At 44.3% G+C, this 15721-nt stretch overlaps 1 protein-coding gene across 1 annotated transcript; it reads left to right on the forward strand.

Annotated features, from left to right (window-relative positions):
* Window positions 1-6349: 6349 nt before the first annotated feature.
* Window positions 6350-10422, forward strand: LOC134541513 (uncharacterized). The gene is made up of 4 exons (XM_063385019.1): window positions 6350-6406; window positions 7686-7787; window positions 7890-7971; window positions 8201-10422. Exons 1-4 carry the CDS (start codon window positions 6350-6352, stop codon window positions 9406-9408), a joined length of 1449 nt encoding a protein of 482 aa, XP_063241089.1. The 3' UTR covers window positions 9409-10422.
* Window positions 10423-15721: the final 5299 nt, after the last annotated feature.

The raw sequence follows: 15721 nt of genomic DNA on the forward strand, positions 1-15721 counted from the left end.
ACGTCAAGCAGTACGGAAAAACCTAGATATATAATATTAGCTTTGCAGACAGACAGACAAATGAACCTCAAGACTGACAGATCGGTGTTTGACCACTGTTTTATGGAAAATGTAAAATTATTTTTTAACAGCGAAAGTTACCCGTACGTGGACATGAACATTGATTTTGAAAATGGCGGTATTTCCTTGCCGTATCACATGTACACGCAGTTCCAATCTTCCTACCACGGACGAGAATCGCACCCGATCCTGAGTCCAGACACCTATTGAGGCCACTTGTGGCGGCCTCAGTCGTCTTGGTTATTACTATTACCTTTATTTTGCGTAAAGTTTATTTTAAGATGAGTTAATTTTTTTCAATAACATTATTTATGTGTTTATATTATTTAATGGTGTATGTTATTATTTATTTATTGTAACTTTTTAATCGTATACCTTTTTATTTTACGTTAAGTACCCTTATTCTGGAGTGGGACTTGCAAGAAATAACCAGAACGATCTAGCGGAGTGAGGGGTGGTAGTAGAGGAGGGGGGTGACGTCAGCTGACGTGACAAGGGGAGGCGACGGCCAGCTGTTTGCAGCGGGAGAGTGTGTGTTTGACCGCCGGCCGCGGAACTACTCGGTGGATAGTAGAATTTGCATCCCAGCGATGAATAACTGGTGTTACGTTACGTGAATAAGATTGAATATGACGGTAACGCCACGACACCTTGGGCGAAGCAACATAAGTGGTGGTATTCGAGAACGCGATATTTGGGGGCCTAGTGCACGGGCCACCGATACAGCGCGATGCAAGAGGTGCTGAAAAGTGAGTGGGGTTTACACCCGACCCCGGCAGTCACCAACTACAGAGGTATGCTTCAGTAACAAGTAAGTGCGAGAACTGGATTTTGTTATTTGTGCCCGGCTGGTATGACTTATGGAAGACGTGTTTCAAAGACAGAGTGCGGCGACGGGAATTGCTGGTTGAATTTATCTAGACTGAAGGACGTCACTATTTCGTTCCCCCCCCCCCCTCCTTTGAAATAGACTTTGTGGGACTTTGGAATATAATTAAGTTTAGTGTAAGGGTGTCTGTATACAAAGGTTGCCACATGTGTTGAATTAAATTATAGCAATTTAAATGAAATCTCGAATTAACTTTTTAGATCCCTTTACCCTTTTACATTACTTAATTTTGAGCATCTTGTTTTTGGTAATTCATTATTATAACTATCACAATAGGTTATGCAGGACTGTCGGTAAATTTAGTATGCTAATGATTTATTTTGCGCACTGGCCAAATGGTACACCAGTCCATGCGCGTCTGTTTAATTTAATTTTACTACAATTTCAATATCAGCATGGCAGTGGTGACGCGTATACGGGACTGGCGTGGCGAGTGCGGACGTGTGCTACTACCCCGGTATAAGGGGGGTTGGCCACAAGTGCGCCACTCTGCTGCGGCAGTCTTGTTGTTGGTCCTTACTGTGATAGTGCTTCAGAGCATCCGTGAAACGATCAGCCTAGCTATGGCCGTAAGCTGGTTATATAATTTAGGCAAAGCTGAATTGTTGGCTAATATTCGAGCGGCAGGTTTAATAGCGGCCGAGGACCTGGACATTGACGGGCTCAGGAAAATTTTTTCAACCCATTTGAAAAGAAAATTACGTGTGGAACTTCCCGAAGGTCGAGAGGAGGATGTACTGGGGATTAGTGGGTCGATCAGTGAAAAAAAGGGTTGGGTGAATCAAATTGAGAAAAATCAACTGGTAGAATACGTAAACAATATCCCGAAAATTATAAGAGGAGACGCTGGGGAGTTGATTGAGTTTTGTGTGGAAACTGAAAAAGTGAGGGAATTGGGTATTTTTGACCAAGATAAGGACTTGTTAAGGTGTTTAGTAGGAAAGTGTGGAGGCGTAGCTAGACAGATAATGGTTCGTTGTTTGGAAAATTGTATGGATTGGGAGCACACTAAGTCCAGTTTGTGGGAGAATCTTTTCCCTCGTAGATTAAGGGAAAAACTGATTAAAGAGAAAGTGTACCGTTTTCAAGGGGAGGAAGAAAACACAGGGGTATTTGTTGAAAGTATATTATCCATGAATAGAGTATTTGGGACCGGCCTTACTGATAAAGAATTAATAGAAATAATTCTTGAAAATATGTACCCCAGCAAAAGAAGGGAATGCTCATTTGTACAGAGGCCAACAAAAGTAAGAGACTTGTGTACCTGGGCTATACAAGTGGAAAATGTGTGGCAAGCCCGGCGTGATTCAGGGAACTTTAAGAAGATAAAGTAGATAGAGTGCAGGGAAAATCGTATGGCCCTGGGGGTAGTAAAAGGATTTGTTTTAAATGTGGCTTGAAAGGGCATTACAAGGTAAATTGTCCGATTAGCGGCAATAGTATGTTTAAGTGCAATTATTGTGGAAAAAAAGGCCACGTAGAAAAGTTTTGTTACAAGGCAAAGGCGGATAGGAAAAGGAACGTACCAGAGGAATTATGATGAACTTGTGTTGGACAGCATAATTTTGATCACGTTTGTTAACTAGCTCACTTAACTGCCTTTAGATGGTTAATGGAGTCTCGCTGTATGTTCAATTGTTAAAACATACACATTGTAATGTTTGCTTTAATAAGTTAAGGAACTATGTGGCATAAGTTTATTGTTATCCTTTTTTGGTGTTTTAAAATTTTAGATTTTTAGTATGTAATGTTTAGGATACGTTTTGCCTTTTGCATTTATATTTGCATTAGCCATTTTATATACGTATATTTTTGATAAGATTTTTTGGATTGCTACAGCACTTGTTAAAAAGGGTTTGTTTTCCGAATGGATTTTTTGGAAGTTAGTACCCTTTAGGATCGTAGCTTTAAAGCTTTTAATGTTATTCCAGATTTTATAAACTGTAAGTTCTTATTCTGTAATAATTAATTTATTTAGTATTTTTTTCTCGTTTAAATTTCAATTTAGTTTTTGGGTGATGTAAAACTTTTTTGAGACTTTGGCTGTAGGTCGTGCTTTTTTGCCCTTTCTTTGTGCTTTCGAGTCTTCTTACTGTTTGCGAGTTTTTTTCTAGTTTTCTTTCCTTGTCTTTTCGCGTTTCTTTCTTTTCTTGTACGTCTTTCTTTGGGTGGCTTTACGTGTCGCGGACCTGATAGTTAAAGGGCTCAAGGAAGTTATCTATATTTTTTTTTTTTTTGTCGGGGTGGTTAAAGCCACTTGTGGCGGCCTCAGTCGTCTTGGTTATTACTATTACCTTTATTTTGCGTAAAGTTTATTTTAAGATGAGTTAATTTTTTTCAATAACATTATTTATGTGTTTATATTATTTAATGGTGTATGTTATTATTTATTTATTGAAACTTTTTAATCGTATACCTTTTTATTTTACGTTAAGTACCCTTATTCTGGAGTGGGACTTGCAAGAAATAACCAGAACGATCTAGCAGAGTGAGGGGTGGTAGTAGAGGAGGGGGGTGACGTCAGCTGACGTGACAAGGGGAGGCGACGGCCAGCTGTTTGCAGCGCGGAGTGTGTGTTTGACCGCCGGCCGCGGAACTACTCGGTGGATAGTAGAATTTGCATCCCAGCGATGAATAACTGGTGTTACGTTACGTGAATAAGATTGAATATGACGGTAACGCCACGACACCTTGGGCGAAGCAACATAAGTGGTGGTATTCGAGAACGCGATATTTGGGGGCCTAGTGCACGGGCCACCGATACAGCGCGATGCAAGAGGCGCTGAAAAGTGAGTGCGGTTTACACCCGACCCCGGCAGTCACCATCTACAGAGGTATGCTTCAGTAACAAGTAGTGCGAGAACTGGATTTTGTTATTTGTGCCCGGCTGGTATGATTTATGGAAGACGTGTTTCAAAGACAGAGTGCGGCGACGGGAATTGCTGGTTGAATTTATCTAGACTGAAGGACGTCACTATTTCGTTTCCCCCCCCCCCTCCTTTGTAATAGACTTTGTGGGACTTTGGAATATAATTAAGTTTAGTGTAAGGGTGTCTGTATACAAAGGTCGCCACATGTGTTGAATTCAATTATAGCAATTTAAATGATATCTCGAATTAACCTTTTAGATCCCTTTACCCTTTTAAAGTACTTAATTTTGAGCATCTTGTTTTTGGTAATTCATTATTATAACTATCACAATAGGTTATGCAGGACTGTCGGTAAATTTAGTATGCTAATGATTTATTTTGCGCACTGGCCAAATGTTACACCAGTCCATGCGCGTCTGTTTAATTTAATTTTACTACAATTTCAATATCAGCATGGCAGTGGTGACGCGTATACGGGACTGGCGTGGCGAGTGTGGACGTGTGCAACTACCCCGGTATAAGGGGGGTTGGCCACACTATAAAACATTAGCTCCGCTAATCGTATTTGACGTGAGCAAACAAGACGAATCGATTCGCAGTTCTATGATTGATTGTCGATTGGAAATTTCCACGAAAGATGACGTACCGCCACTCACAACGGCGTACTGTCTAATCCTACACGACAGAGTAATTAATTACGACGCGTTTTCAGGTCTCGTGAAAATATTGAACTAGATATAAATACGTCGGCATGTATCATCCCATCATCAGTTGGTTTCAGAATGTACTGCAACCTGCAAGGTTTCCAGAGCCAAAATGGATTCGTGCTCAAGGAAATTGCCGTCACTCACGACGGCCGGACTCGAACCCGCAGCTTCCGACCCCCGTATCCGTGGAAACTACTAGACGAAAAAAGTAAACGGTCGAACGAATGGCTATGTAAATATTATCACGGACTAGAGTGGGACGAAGGAAAAATTCCGTACCACCAAGTGAAAAACACACTTCAAGATTTACTACTGCAAAATCCGCGTGGTATAATCTACGTTGCCGGACCTGAACAGAAGAAATGGCTACGAGAACTGTGCGACGACGGAGGAGCTGAAATCGTAGATATACAGACCGACTACGGCTGTCCTTCCCTGCGCAAACTCTGTGCAATGTACGACGTTAAGCATCCAAACGACAAGTTTGAACGTGTCTGTGCCTGCACAAACTCGCTGCTAATGCAGAAATGGCACGCGCAGCAGTGCGAATAACTTTTTTTTAAATATTGGCAAACCCGATTTTTTTTGCCAAATATTGGCACACCTGAATTGTAACTTTAGTATAAATAGCTCGACAATCGAGCTCTATCAATCAGTTGACGTTCGGACACGATGACGCCATTCCAGCCGGAAACCGAGTACCTGAGTGCGAAACCAGACTACAACTGTATTGAATACAGTTTCCTGGACGAAGAAGAAAATTTACGCACGTATACGGAAATATGTTACGGTGGAGTATTACATTTCCTAATGGCTCATTCACCACGCAGTCATGAGCCATCCCAACAACAAATAAACTGTTGCGGGGCGGAAAAGTGCGTCGTGTTTAACCTCAGACCAACAACCGTTCTTCCATGCACCAAGGAAGAAATTCTCGGTACAACTCTACACGCATTCGACTGCACGTCAGAGGACTGTAGCGGTATCGACCCCGGCACCCCAGGCTGCAGTGAGCAGTCCAAACACGAGGTTTCGAATCGCAGCGACCTGTCCAAACTCGTCGCTTCGAAGCGCAGCGACCTGTCCAGACCTGAACTCAAGACTAGGACTCGACGTCGACCCTCTCCCAGACTCGAACCGGCAACCCGTCGTCGCAGCATCAAGAAACGTGGATTGTGCGTCGATACGCCGCAGACCTACAGTGATAATGCTACGGACTTTTACGAATTTGATTCTGTAAAAACCATTCGTACCGCCCTGTGTTCTGTACTCTCTGCCTTGTTAGATGTTTTGAAGTAATAAAAAAAATTAAAAACTATTGTAATGTGTTTTACTTATTTATTTATCCTTCCGTTTAAAAAATAATAATTTGGGGCTGCAAAGGTAATCATAAAACTAAAAAAAAAAAAAAATATATTTTACAGCCGGTTATGTAAATATGACAGTGATGAAAATAACCTAATCTATAAAGTTTCATAATATATAAATTTTCAATAAGTTGGTAATTATTTCGTCTGGAGCAAACCGAGTATCATGGTGAATCTTCCAGCTGCCAGGAGCTGAGTGAATCTGATTGGCCAGTGGATATCCCCACCATGCCGACGGCCCTAGGCGGGGATTGTCAGCCTCCCTCCTGAGCCCCGCTACATTCGCTCCTCCCACTTTTCCCTCATCCCTTCCCCTGATTGCAAAAATCGTCCTGACCATGCTGCAGTTTTCGCGGAACCCGATTGGCTAGAGTCTGTGCCGAAGGGGGGAATTTACCTATAAATTGGCGTGTGAGACGTCGGGGGCTTCACTTTTGGTCTTGCCGCCGTCACCGCATGTTCCAGTTTGAGCTTCGTTGCGACTCCTTCCGCCTCTACAACTCCAGCAGTTTGGTAAGTACAACTTCTCCGTAAATTTTAACTTTGAAAATTTTGACGTAAATTTTAATTTTGAAATTTTTCGGTACGTTTTTAACTTTGAAATTTTTTCCGAACGTTTCAACTTTGAAATTTTTCCGAACGTTTTCAACTTTGAAATATTTCCGAACGTTTTCAACTTTGAAATTTTTCCGAACGTTTTCAACAATGAAATTTTTTCCGAACGTTTTCAACTTTGAAATTTTTTTGAACTGTAAATTTTTTTAATCTTTAACATTACGGTCTCGCGTGTGTGTACGCCTTCGCTACGTCCTTCACTCAGTCAGCAAGCCTAACAGCTGGCCACTGGGTGAAGGCCGCTGCTGAGCCAGCTAGTACGTGACGTGGTGATAACACCCGAGCGAGCGCGCACGGCTGACGCGACGCCCGCCGGCTCCCCGGCCAGCCGGCCGGCAGAGAGAGAGTAGAAATAATAATAAGAAAAAAAAGAAGCAAGGCGTACGCACGAGGAGTAGTAACCGTATGTTTTCCAAAAATTTTAAGAAATTATTACAATTTCCGTCTCGTAATTTTTCGAGTGTATTTATTTTTTTTCACGTCTATGACTGGTACTGTTTAGATGATGTGTGCGAGTGGAACTGGTTTAGATGTTACGTCTGCGTTAGGTTCAGTATTAATATTTTACAGTCGTGTTTATTACAATTTTTTTTTTCTAGTTGAAATTATTAGAGCCATCAGTTGCAGTATATTACATCTTGAAATAATATTTTTTTCCCCGGGCACGAAATGTTAGTTATTATTCATGCATGAACGTCTTAGCTTGCAACAAGATGGATGCCGTGCACACCCGTGTCCTACCGACGGGGCAGCGCGCGCAGAGCGTGCCCTCCCCCCTCCCTGCTTCACCCCTTCACCCGTGGTGCACGGAGCGATGTTTCCGCCGTGCCTTGCGGCTTACGTCTGGCTAGTTACCGCACACCGTCGCATGGAGCGCTCAAGTCGTCCTGCCTGCCCCCTCGCCAGGCCCAAAAAAAAAATAACAGATGCATGCGCACTTGCTATCATAATCAAATAGAAAAAATAAATTTGTTTCATAATCAAATAGAAAAAAAAATATTTTGTTTCATAAAAAAAATAGAATTTTTTTTATACTTAATAAAATACAGAATTTCTAATCACAACTAAAAAATAAAAGAATGGAAAAATTAGTTAAACCAGCTGAACCAATAACAAAAAAAAAACGAGTAAATTACTATTGTAGTACATTTACGTAAAAATATTGTATGTGTTGCAGGTATTCAGTGCTTCTCCTTGCGTCGAGCTACTTCCCAGTGTGATCCGCTTGGAGAACGCCTGTCTGCCCTCTGGAGTTCCGTGCGGTTCTGCCACGTTTCCGGTCAGTACATAAAACATAAAATATTGACATCAGTGTCTTTGCGCTGTCTTGAAAAAAAAAATTTCGAGTGCTAAGCCAGGTGGTCTCTTTTCTGTGTTACAGGTTCCTGTGTCCTGTACGGCGTTCCAGCCCTCCTCGTTGTGCGTGCGTGCAGTACACACAGAGTCGTTCCTGTGTTCTTCTGGTAAGTTTAATTTAATTTTTTTTCATGCGTGTGTAGTTGTCTTTATGCAAGTGTATTTTGTTTGTGTGTAGGTGTGGTTGTATTTATGCACGTGTATTTGTTTGTGTGTGTGTGTGCATGTGTGTGTGTGTGTGTGTGCGCGCTCGTGGTTGTATTTATGCACGTTTATTTGTGTGTGTGTGATAATTATGATGTTCTTGTTGCTATAATTTTTCCGTTGGTGTTACAGACTTCATCATGAAGAGGACCGCGTCTGGTGTTCCCGTGGCAGCCGGCCAGCCTTCGACATCGGGAGCCCTCCAGCCCTCGACATCGGGAGCCGTCCAGCCCTCGACATCGGGGCCAGCACAGGCATGTGCACCAACACCACCAGGGAATGGGTGTGCCTACTGTGGCAAAGTTTTTACTGCTACTCGTAATGCCAGACGGCACGAGAAAGTGTGTGCAGAAAATCCTGGCCGCACTGTTAACAACCAGTGCCATACTTGCGGCATGTCGTTTTCACGAATGGATAATTTGGCCCGCCATATGCGAACTTGTGGGGGCACCGTCGAGCACAGCTCAGGCACGAGATGCCAGTTTTGCGGGCAGGCATTTACATTTGCACATGATGCCAGACGCCACGAAAAGAGCCAGTGCCAATTCAATGCCGAGCGCATAACATTTACATGCACTACATGTCAGGGAGCATTCACACGTAAAGACACGCTGTTTGTGCACATCAAGACGTGCAAGGGCCTGGCTCCCAAGAGACGGTGCGTAGACGCGACCTCTGGCCTGCAACAGCCCGGCCCCAGCACTCGTCCGCAATACGTGGCGAGTGTGCCCGACCAGGCACAGCGATACTTGGAGGCGCAAGCGCCTGACCAGGCTCAGGTTGACTTGGAGGCAGGCGGTACCGGGTTCGTTGAGGCGGAGACTGCGTTCCGTCGCAACCTGAAGACGTTTGTCGCAGAAAACAATGGTGCGACAAAAGATATTTGTACTTACATGGCCCAAATGAAGAATAACCTAATAAATCAGATAACCAATGAAGTACGTGAAAATGGTCCAGTAAAATTCAATATCTGGCTCGAGTGCGACTATGCAAAGCCTGCTCCCTTCGATGAAGGTGTCGACAATAGAGCATTCAAGACAAAAAATATTCCCATATATGAGGTAAGCGAAATCGAGGAAGCAATTGATGACAGTATCCTGAAAATATGCAAGGAGGAGGAGGACTACGTCAGCAAGGGATCCGGGTGGACCTTGTCTGTCGTGAAGCGAATCCAGCTCCGCTTCAACAAGCTTGTCCCTCTTCGAGTCTCCTCATACATTGACCTGCCTGCCGCCATCAAGAACAGGAAAGCAGTAATAAATCCCATGAACCTGGAAGATAACGAGTGTTTCAAGTGGGCCATACTGGCGCGATACGTGGAGGGGGATAATCCGCGGTGAGTTGACAAGAGGTACCACGACCTGGAGGGAAAATTTGATTTTTCAGGACTCGAGTTCCCTACCCCCCTCCACCAAATTAAAGTGTTTGAGCGAAACAACAAAGAAGTGTCTGTCAACGTCTACAGTATCGACGAGAACAACAAGATCGCGCCGGTGCGTGTGGGGAAGGAGGAAAAACGTAATCATTTCGACCTCCTCATGCTGACGAGCGAAAACAACTCTCATTTCTGCTTTATAAAAATTTCTCAAGACTCGTCCGGCCTCAGATCACATCCCATGACCACAAAATCCATGTCTGCAAGAGGTGCTTCACGTACTACGATGACCAGCACCGAGTTTCAGGGCTGTCAGGGCAGCAGTGTCTCGACGCGCACAGAAAATTCTGCAAAACCCATGCTCCCGTGCGCGTCGAGATGCCTAAGCCAGACAAGAACGGCCAGCCCCCAGTCCTGGAATTCAAAAACTATCACCACATGTCCAAGATGCCCATTGTTGCATACGCAGACTTTGAGGCCATGCTCGTGCCCATATCATGCCAGCCGAACCCCCAGCAATCGAGCACTCATGCGTACCAAAAACATGAAGCATACAGCTATTGTATATATGTAAAGGTTGACAATAGCGTGATCCCAGCCACGCTCACTTCCTCGCTGCCGCAAGAACCAATTCTATATAGGAGTCCCGATGCTGAGAAGAAATTCGTGGAGACCATTGTTGAAATCGGAAACCAAGTGAAGGACATTTACGAGACGAGCATACCCATGACGACGCTGACAGCACAGGAGTATGCCAGCTTCGCCGCAGCCCATCAGTGCTGCTACTGCAATGCGGTATTTACCATGGGTAATTACAAGGTGGGAGACCATGACCACTTCAGTGGGAAGTACCTTGGCGCCGCCTGCAACAGCTGCAATCTTCTGCGCAGGCGGCCCAAGAAACTCGTGGTTTACTTCCACAATCTGGCCTATGATGAGAAGTTCATCATCAAGAAACTGGGCTACGACAATAAAGAAATATTCATCATCCCCCACACGCAGGAAAAATTTATTACCTTCTCGAAGAAGCTGGGCGACAAGTTTTCAGTGCAGTTTGTCGATAGTTTCAGGTTCATGGCTCACAGTTTGGCGTCCCTTGCCTCGTACCTGCCAGCCGACCAATTCACGGACACCATGAAATTTTTTACTCGTGACGAAATGGCCCTCGTCACGAGGAAGGGTGTGTTTCCGTATGACTATGTTTCCAGCTGGGAGAAACTGGATGAGCCGCAACTGCCACCACAAGATAACTTTTATAATATATTGAATGACTCGCACATAACTAATGATGATTACGAACATGCAAAGGCAGAGTGGGAAACATTCGGCTGCGTGACCCTGGGCGACTTCAGCGACGTCTACCTCAAGACGGACGTGCTGCTGTTGACTGACGTGTTTGAAAACTTTCGTTGGCTGTGCCTGCAGACGTACGGCCTTGACTGCAGCCATTACGTCAGCGCACCATGGTTCGCGTTCGACGCAATGTTGAGGCAGACGGGGGTACGACTTGAGTTGATGATAGATTACGATATGTACATGTTCGTCGAAGCTGGGATCAGGGGTGGGGTCGCGCAAGTGATAAAGAGACCCTGCAAGGCGAACAACATCTGCCTGCCCCATACCTACGATCCCAGCCAACCATCAACTCATGTTGCGTACCTGGACGCCAACAATCTGTATGGGTGGGCCATGTCGTTGCCTCTTCCAGTCAGCGGCTTCAAGTGGGTGGGCGCTGATATCGACGTGATTTCGATACCTGACGAGGGGCAGACGGGCTACATCCTTGAAGTTGATGTGGAGTATCCGTCTGCCCTCCACGAGGACCACAAAGATCTACCGTTCCTGCCCGTCAGACAGTGCCCACCCGGATCGCGTCAAACTAAATTAATCACAACACTGGAATCCAAAGAAAATTATATAATTCATTTTAGAAACCTGAAACAGGCCATCCAGCACGGACTGAGACTCAAGAAGGTGCACAGGGTCCTCGAATTCAAGCAGCGTGCCTGGATGGAGCCATTTATTACGAAAAATACGTTGAAACGACAGGCAGCTACAAATGATTTTGAAAAGGAGTTCTTTAAGCTTGCCAACAACTCTTCTTTTGGAAAACTCTGTGAGAACAAATTTAGTCGGCAGCGTATGGAACTTGTATGTAGTGAAGGCAGGCTACGTAAAGTTGTGGCAAAGCCAGCGTTCCAGGACCGAACCATCCTTGATGAGTCTCTGACGCTGGTGAGACTACAGCAAGAAACCATCTTTCTTGACCGCCCAATATATGCGGGGTTCGCGGTCCTGGACTTGTCCAAGACGTTAATGTATGGGTTCCATATGACATAATGAAATAAAAATATAAGGATGACATCACGCTGGCGTACATGGACACGGACAGCTTCATATACGAGATCAAGACGCGCGACTTCTACCAGGACCTGGCCGACGACGCTGCGCTCCTGGACGAGTTTGACACCAGCAGCTATCCCATTGACCACCCCTGCTACTCCCCTACGAACAAGAAGGTAGTAGGCAAGTTCAAAGACGAGTGCAGTGGAGTGGCTATGGAGGAGTTCGTCGGCCTAAGGGCAAAAGTGTACACCTACAAATACAATAATAATATCACAAAAAGGGCCAAAGGTATACAGAAGTGCGTGGTGAGAAATAAAATATCGTTTGAAGATAAAATATCGTGGAGCAGCACACGGAGAAGCGCGCAAACGTCCGGTCCATACGTTCACATAATATGATATTATATACAGAATGCTCAAATAAATTAGCACTATCATGGCACGATGACAAAAGAATTATTTGCGAAGATGGAATTCATACATTACCGTACGGATATATGGACTGAATAGAATTATATACATACGTGAAAGAATGAGATTGCTATAAAGACTGAATGGTTTTTAATGAATTTTTTTTCTTCACATAAAAAACCTTATAACATGATGTTGAAACTTGCGTCTGTGCTCGTACGTTTCGCACAGGATTCTCTGTCGGGGTCCCAGGCTGCTGTTGTGGGAGCCGAGAAAATGACCTTGACGGGAATCTGAACCAGAATGTGCGAGCACAGAGCCGGTGTTTGCCACTTGCTAGCCATTCATGTACCTGTTGATGATGTTGCACATAGCCTTCACCGTTGGATTTTTCATCGTTGGTTTCCTGAGTCCGCTCGTTGTAATTATGTTGCATCCACACTGTTTCGTGGTGCTCTTTTTTTTTAAATTTTTTTGCACCTAGATTTTTTGGTTTTCTGGGGCTATTTTTCCTTGTTTTGTTCATGCACCCACAATATTCGTGGTGCATATTTGGTTGGATGGTTGGGATGGCAGTGGTGGTGTTTTGCATCCTTGTTGTTTTGTGGTGCAAGCATTTTCTTGGTTGGTTAGTTGGGATGGAAGTGGTGGTGTTTTTCATCCTCGTTGTTTGCGATGCTACGTTTTTTGGTTGGTTGGTTGGTTGGAATGGAAGTGGTGGTGTTTTGCATCCTCGTTGTTTGCGATGCTACGTTTTTTGGTGGGTTGTTTGGGATGGAAGTGGTGGTGTTTTGCATCCTCGTTGTTTGCGATGCTACGTTTTTTGGTTGGTTGGTTGGTTGGAATGGAAGTGGTGGTGTTTTGCATCCTCGTTGTTTGCGATGCTACGTTTTTTGGTGGGTTGTTTGGGATGGAAGTGGTGGTGTTTTGCATCCTCGTTGTTTTTGGTGCAATACATATTTTTTTTAAAACTGATGCGTTTTTTTACACCAGTACGTTTTTTTACACCGATGCGTTTTTTTACACGGATGCGTTTTTTACACCAATGCATTTTTTTACACTGATGCGTTTTTTTTATGCATCGATGGGCTCCTTACGCCGATGGTGTCAAGACGATGGGCTCCTAACATCGATGGTGTCCTAATGATGGGGTCACTACGGTGGGCTCCTATCATCGATGGGGTCATGACGTTGGGCTCCTTACATCGATGGTGTCATGTCGATGGTGTCAACGCTGGACTGTTACGCCGCTGGGTTCCGCAGTCGTTGGCATGCAAGATTTCGGCGTTGTGTGTCAACGCTGGACTGTTACGCCGCTGGTTTCCACAGTCGTTGACATCCAAGATTTCGGCGTTGTGTGTCAACGCTGGACTGTTACGCCGCTGGGTTCCACAGTCGTTGACATGCAAGATTTCGGCGTTGATACATCGTTGTTACTGGTCAATTTCAGCGTTTGTATGTGACATATGATAGTTTAATCACGTGCTTTGTGTCAATGTATCATATGCTAGTTCTTTCTGGTAGGCTTGCATCGTTGTAATGGGCCACGGCTAAATAGAGACGTTGTTCATAAGCACTTGACTACATATGTGACGTATATTACATATGGAGGCAAGGGGCTTGTGCATGACCTGCCTGTTTAGCGGTGTCGGTCTCCAGCCCGTTCCAAACACAGAGAGCTGCGATGCAAGCTTTTTGTTTAAATGACTAATATTCTGTTTAAGTATTTAGCAGGTGAGTGGTTGCTGGGATGGAGAGAGAGAGATTCAGCGTGAGGAGGAGAGAGAGCTGGTGAGATGGAGAGAGACGGCGGGACGAGAATGGTCTGCTGGGAAGAGAGGGCCCTGCGATTCTACTCTCACACATGTCAAATAAAATATGGATATATATTTAATTGTATATGTTAACGAAAATATATCTGTAAAATTTTTGAACTTTGAGTTTTATTTCTATACTACTAATACCCTTGTTTTTTTAATTGCTGATTTTTTTATATAATTTATGCTTTAAATTACATTGCTGAAAATAATGTAAAATGATTATTATATTTTAATATTTTTTTCTAAAGAGTATAATTAATAGACTTTACATCACAAAAAAATACAATGAAATAAAGGTGAAAAGAATAAAACAAATACATTGGTGATCATTTTTTTATTGACATAATTCCATCACCCCTCACATCAGTCGATGACATTGGAAACAATATTTACAATTGCAATAAGGAATAAAAAAAATTAAACATTACTGTAGTAATAAGGATGCTCATAGAGCCACAGCTTCAGTAACTGACTATTACAATGTGCACAGTGGAAACCATTATAAAATTTATCACACTTTTCAATTTGGTCTCCGTACATTTTTAACAGTTTGTTGAAGCCAGGACAGTTGCCTTGTTTACGTAGGTCAATTACATTGGCACTGCACAAATCACTCACAATACGTTTCTGTTCATTACCACGGACGTAAACAACGTCGTCTTCCGGCTCGACGAGATCACGTAGCACAGATGTAAGTTGTTCATAGTCCACATCACCTTCATTCCACGAGAGTCCGTTCACTTCATAGGTCAGACGTCGGTTCTCGCGTTGAGAGAATCTGTCTAGCTTAGTCCAGTCACACGGCGGTTTAAAGATGTATTCGCTAGTCTTGACTTCGTCACCTCCAATGACGGACGTCACGGACAGTTGCTTCACTACAGGCCCCTTTTGGGACGTAAGACACTGGACGTTGACAAGAAAGAGTGTCATATTGTCATTACTCACAGTTACGCATACGACGAGGCTGGAGTGACGTGGCTAAGATGCTGGCTCTGCAGAAATGCTGGAGTGGTACCTAGATGCCGACTGTGGCACGGCGCTCAGGATCTAGGCTGCTGCTGCTGTCGCTGCCACGCATCTCGTCGCTTCTTGCACCACGATTTCATGTGCGGCGTGTCGGGCACGGATGACATATCCTTGTCGCACTCGGTGCATGGTAGACAGTCTTGCATGTCTGGATCTAGCTGCAGGTACACCAGCAGGAACTTGTACACGTATCTTATCTCGTACGGGGCGTAGACCAGGAGAAACTCCTTTGGTAAGTAAGGGAACTCCGTCTCCTTATCCAGTGCCGCAAGCGTGCGCACTTTACCATATGCTAAGATGGCCGACAAGATCTTTGCTCCGCTCCCACAACAAGCAAACATTACCACCTCAGTAGACGTTTGGTGCGCGCGAGGAACTGCAGGTAACTGAAGGCTCCCGGGTCCTGCAGCCGGTATTTATACTTTAAAAGGTAGAATAGGGGTGAGGAGGAGGGTAGGGGTGGGAATTACGGTAAGGTGAGGGAGGGAAGGGAAAAAACTAGAGTAGTGGTGGAGGGTGGCTATTACGATAAAAAATAAAAAAATTAAAAAAAAGGTGGTGGGGGAGGGGTTGGTCGTCATGTGCGAAAAAAGTAATTTTTTTAGGAAGGGGGGGTGGGAGGGGGGGAGGGGGGTGGAGGGGGGGTTTGTAAGTTCGTATATGCATTGGTACAAGT

This window comes from Bacillus rossius (genome assembly GCF_032445375.1).
Source record: "Bacillus rossius redtenbacheri isolate Brsri chromosome 4 unlocalized genomic scaffold, Brsri_v3 Brsri_v3_scf4_1, whole genome shotgun sequence".
Classification (NCBI taxonomy): domain Eukaryota; kingdom Metazoa; phylum Arthropoda; class Insecta; order Phasmatodea; family Bacillidae; genus Bacillus; species Bacillus rossius.

Excerpts from the sequence above, each read along its gene's own strand:
- LOC134541513 (XM_063385019.1), top strand. The coding sequence starts at position 6,350 with ATGTTCCAGTTTGAGCTTCGTTGCGACTCCTTCCGCCTCTACAACTCC. Across the intron at positions 6,407-7,685 it reads TCTACAACTCCAGCAGTTTG|GTATTCAGTGCTTCTCCTTG; the intron begins GTAAGTACAACT and ends TATGTGTTGCAG. Across the intron at positions 7,972-8,200 it reads GTCGTTCCTGTGTTCTTCTG|ACTTCATCATGAAGAGGACC; the intron begins GTAAGTTTAATT and ends TTGGTGTTACAG.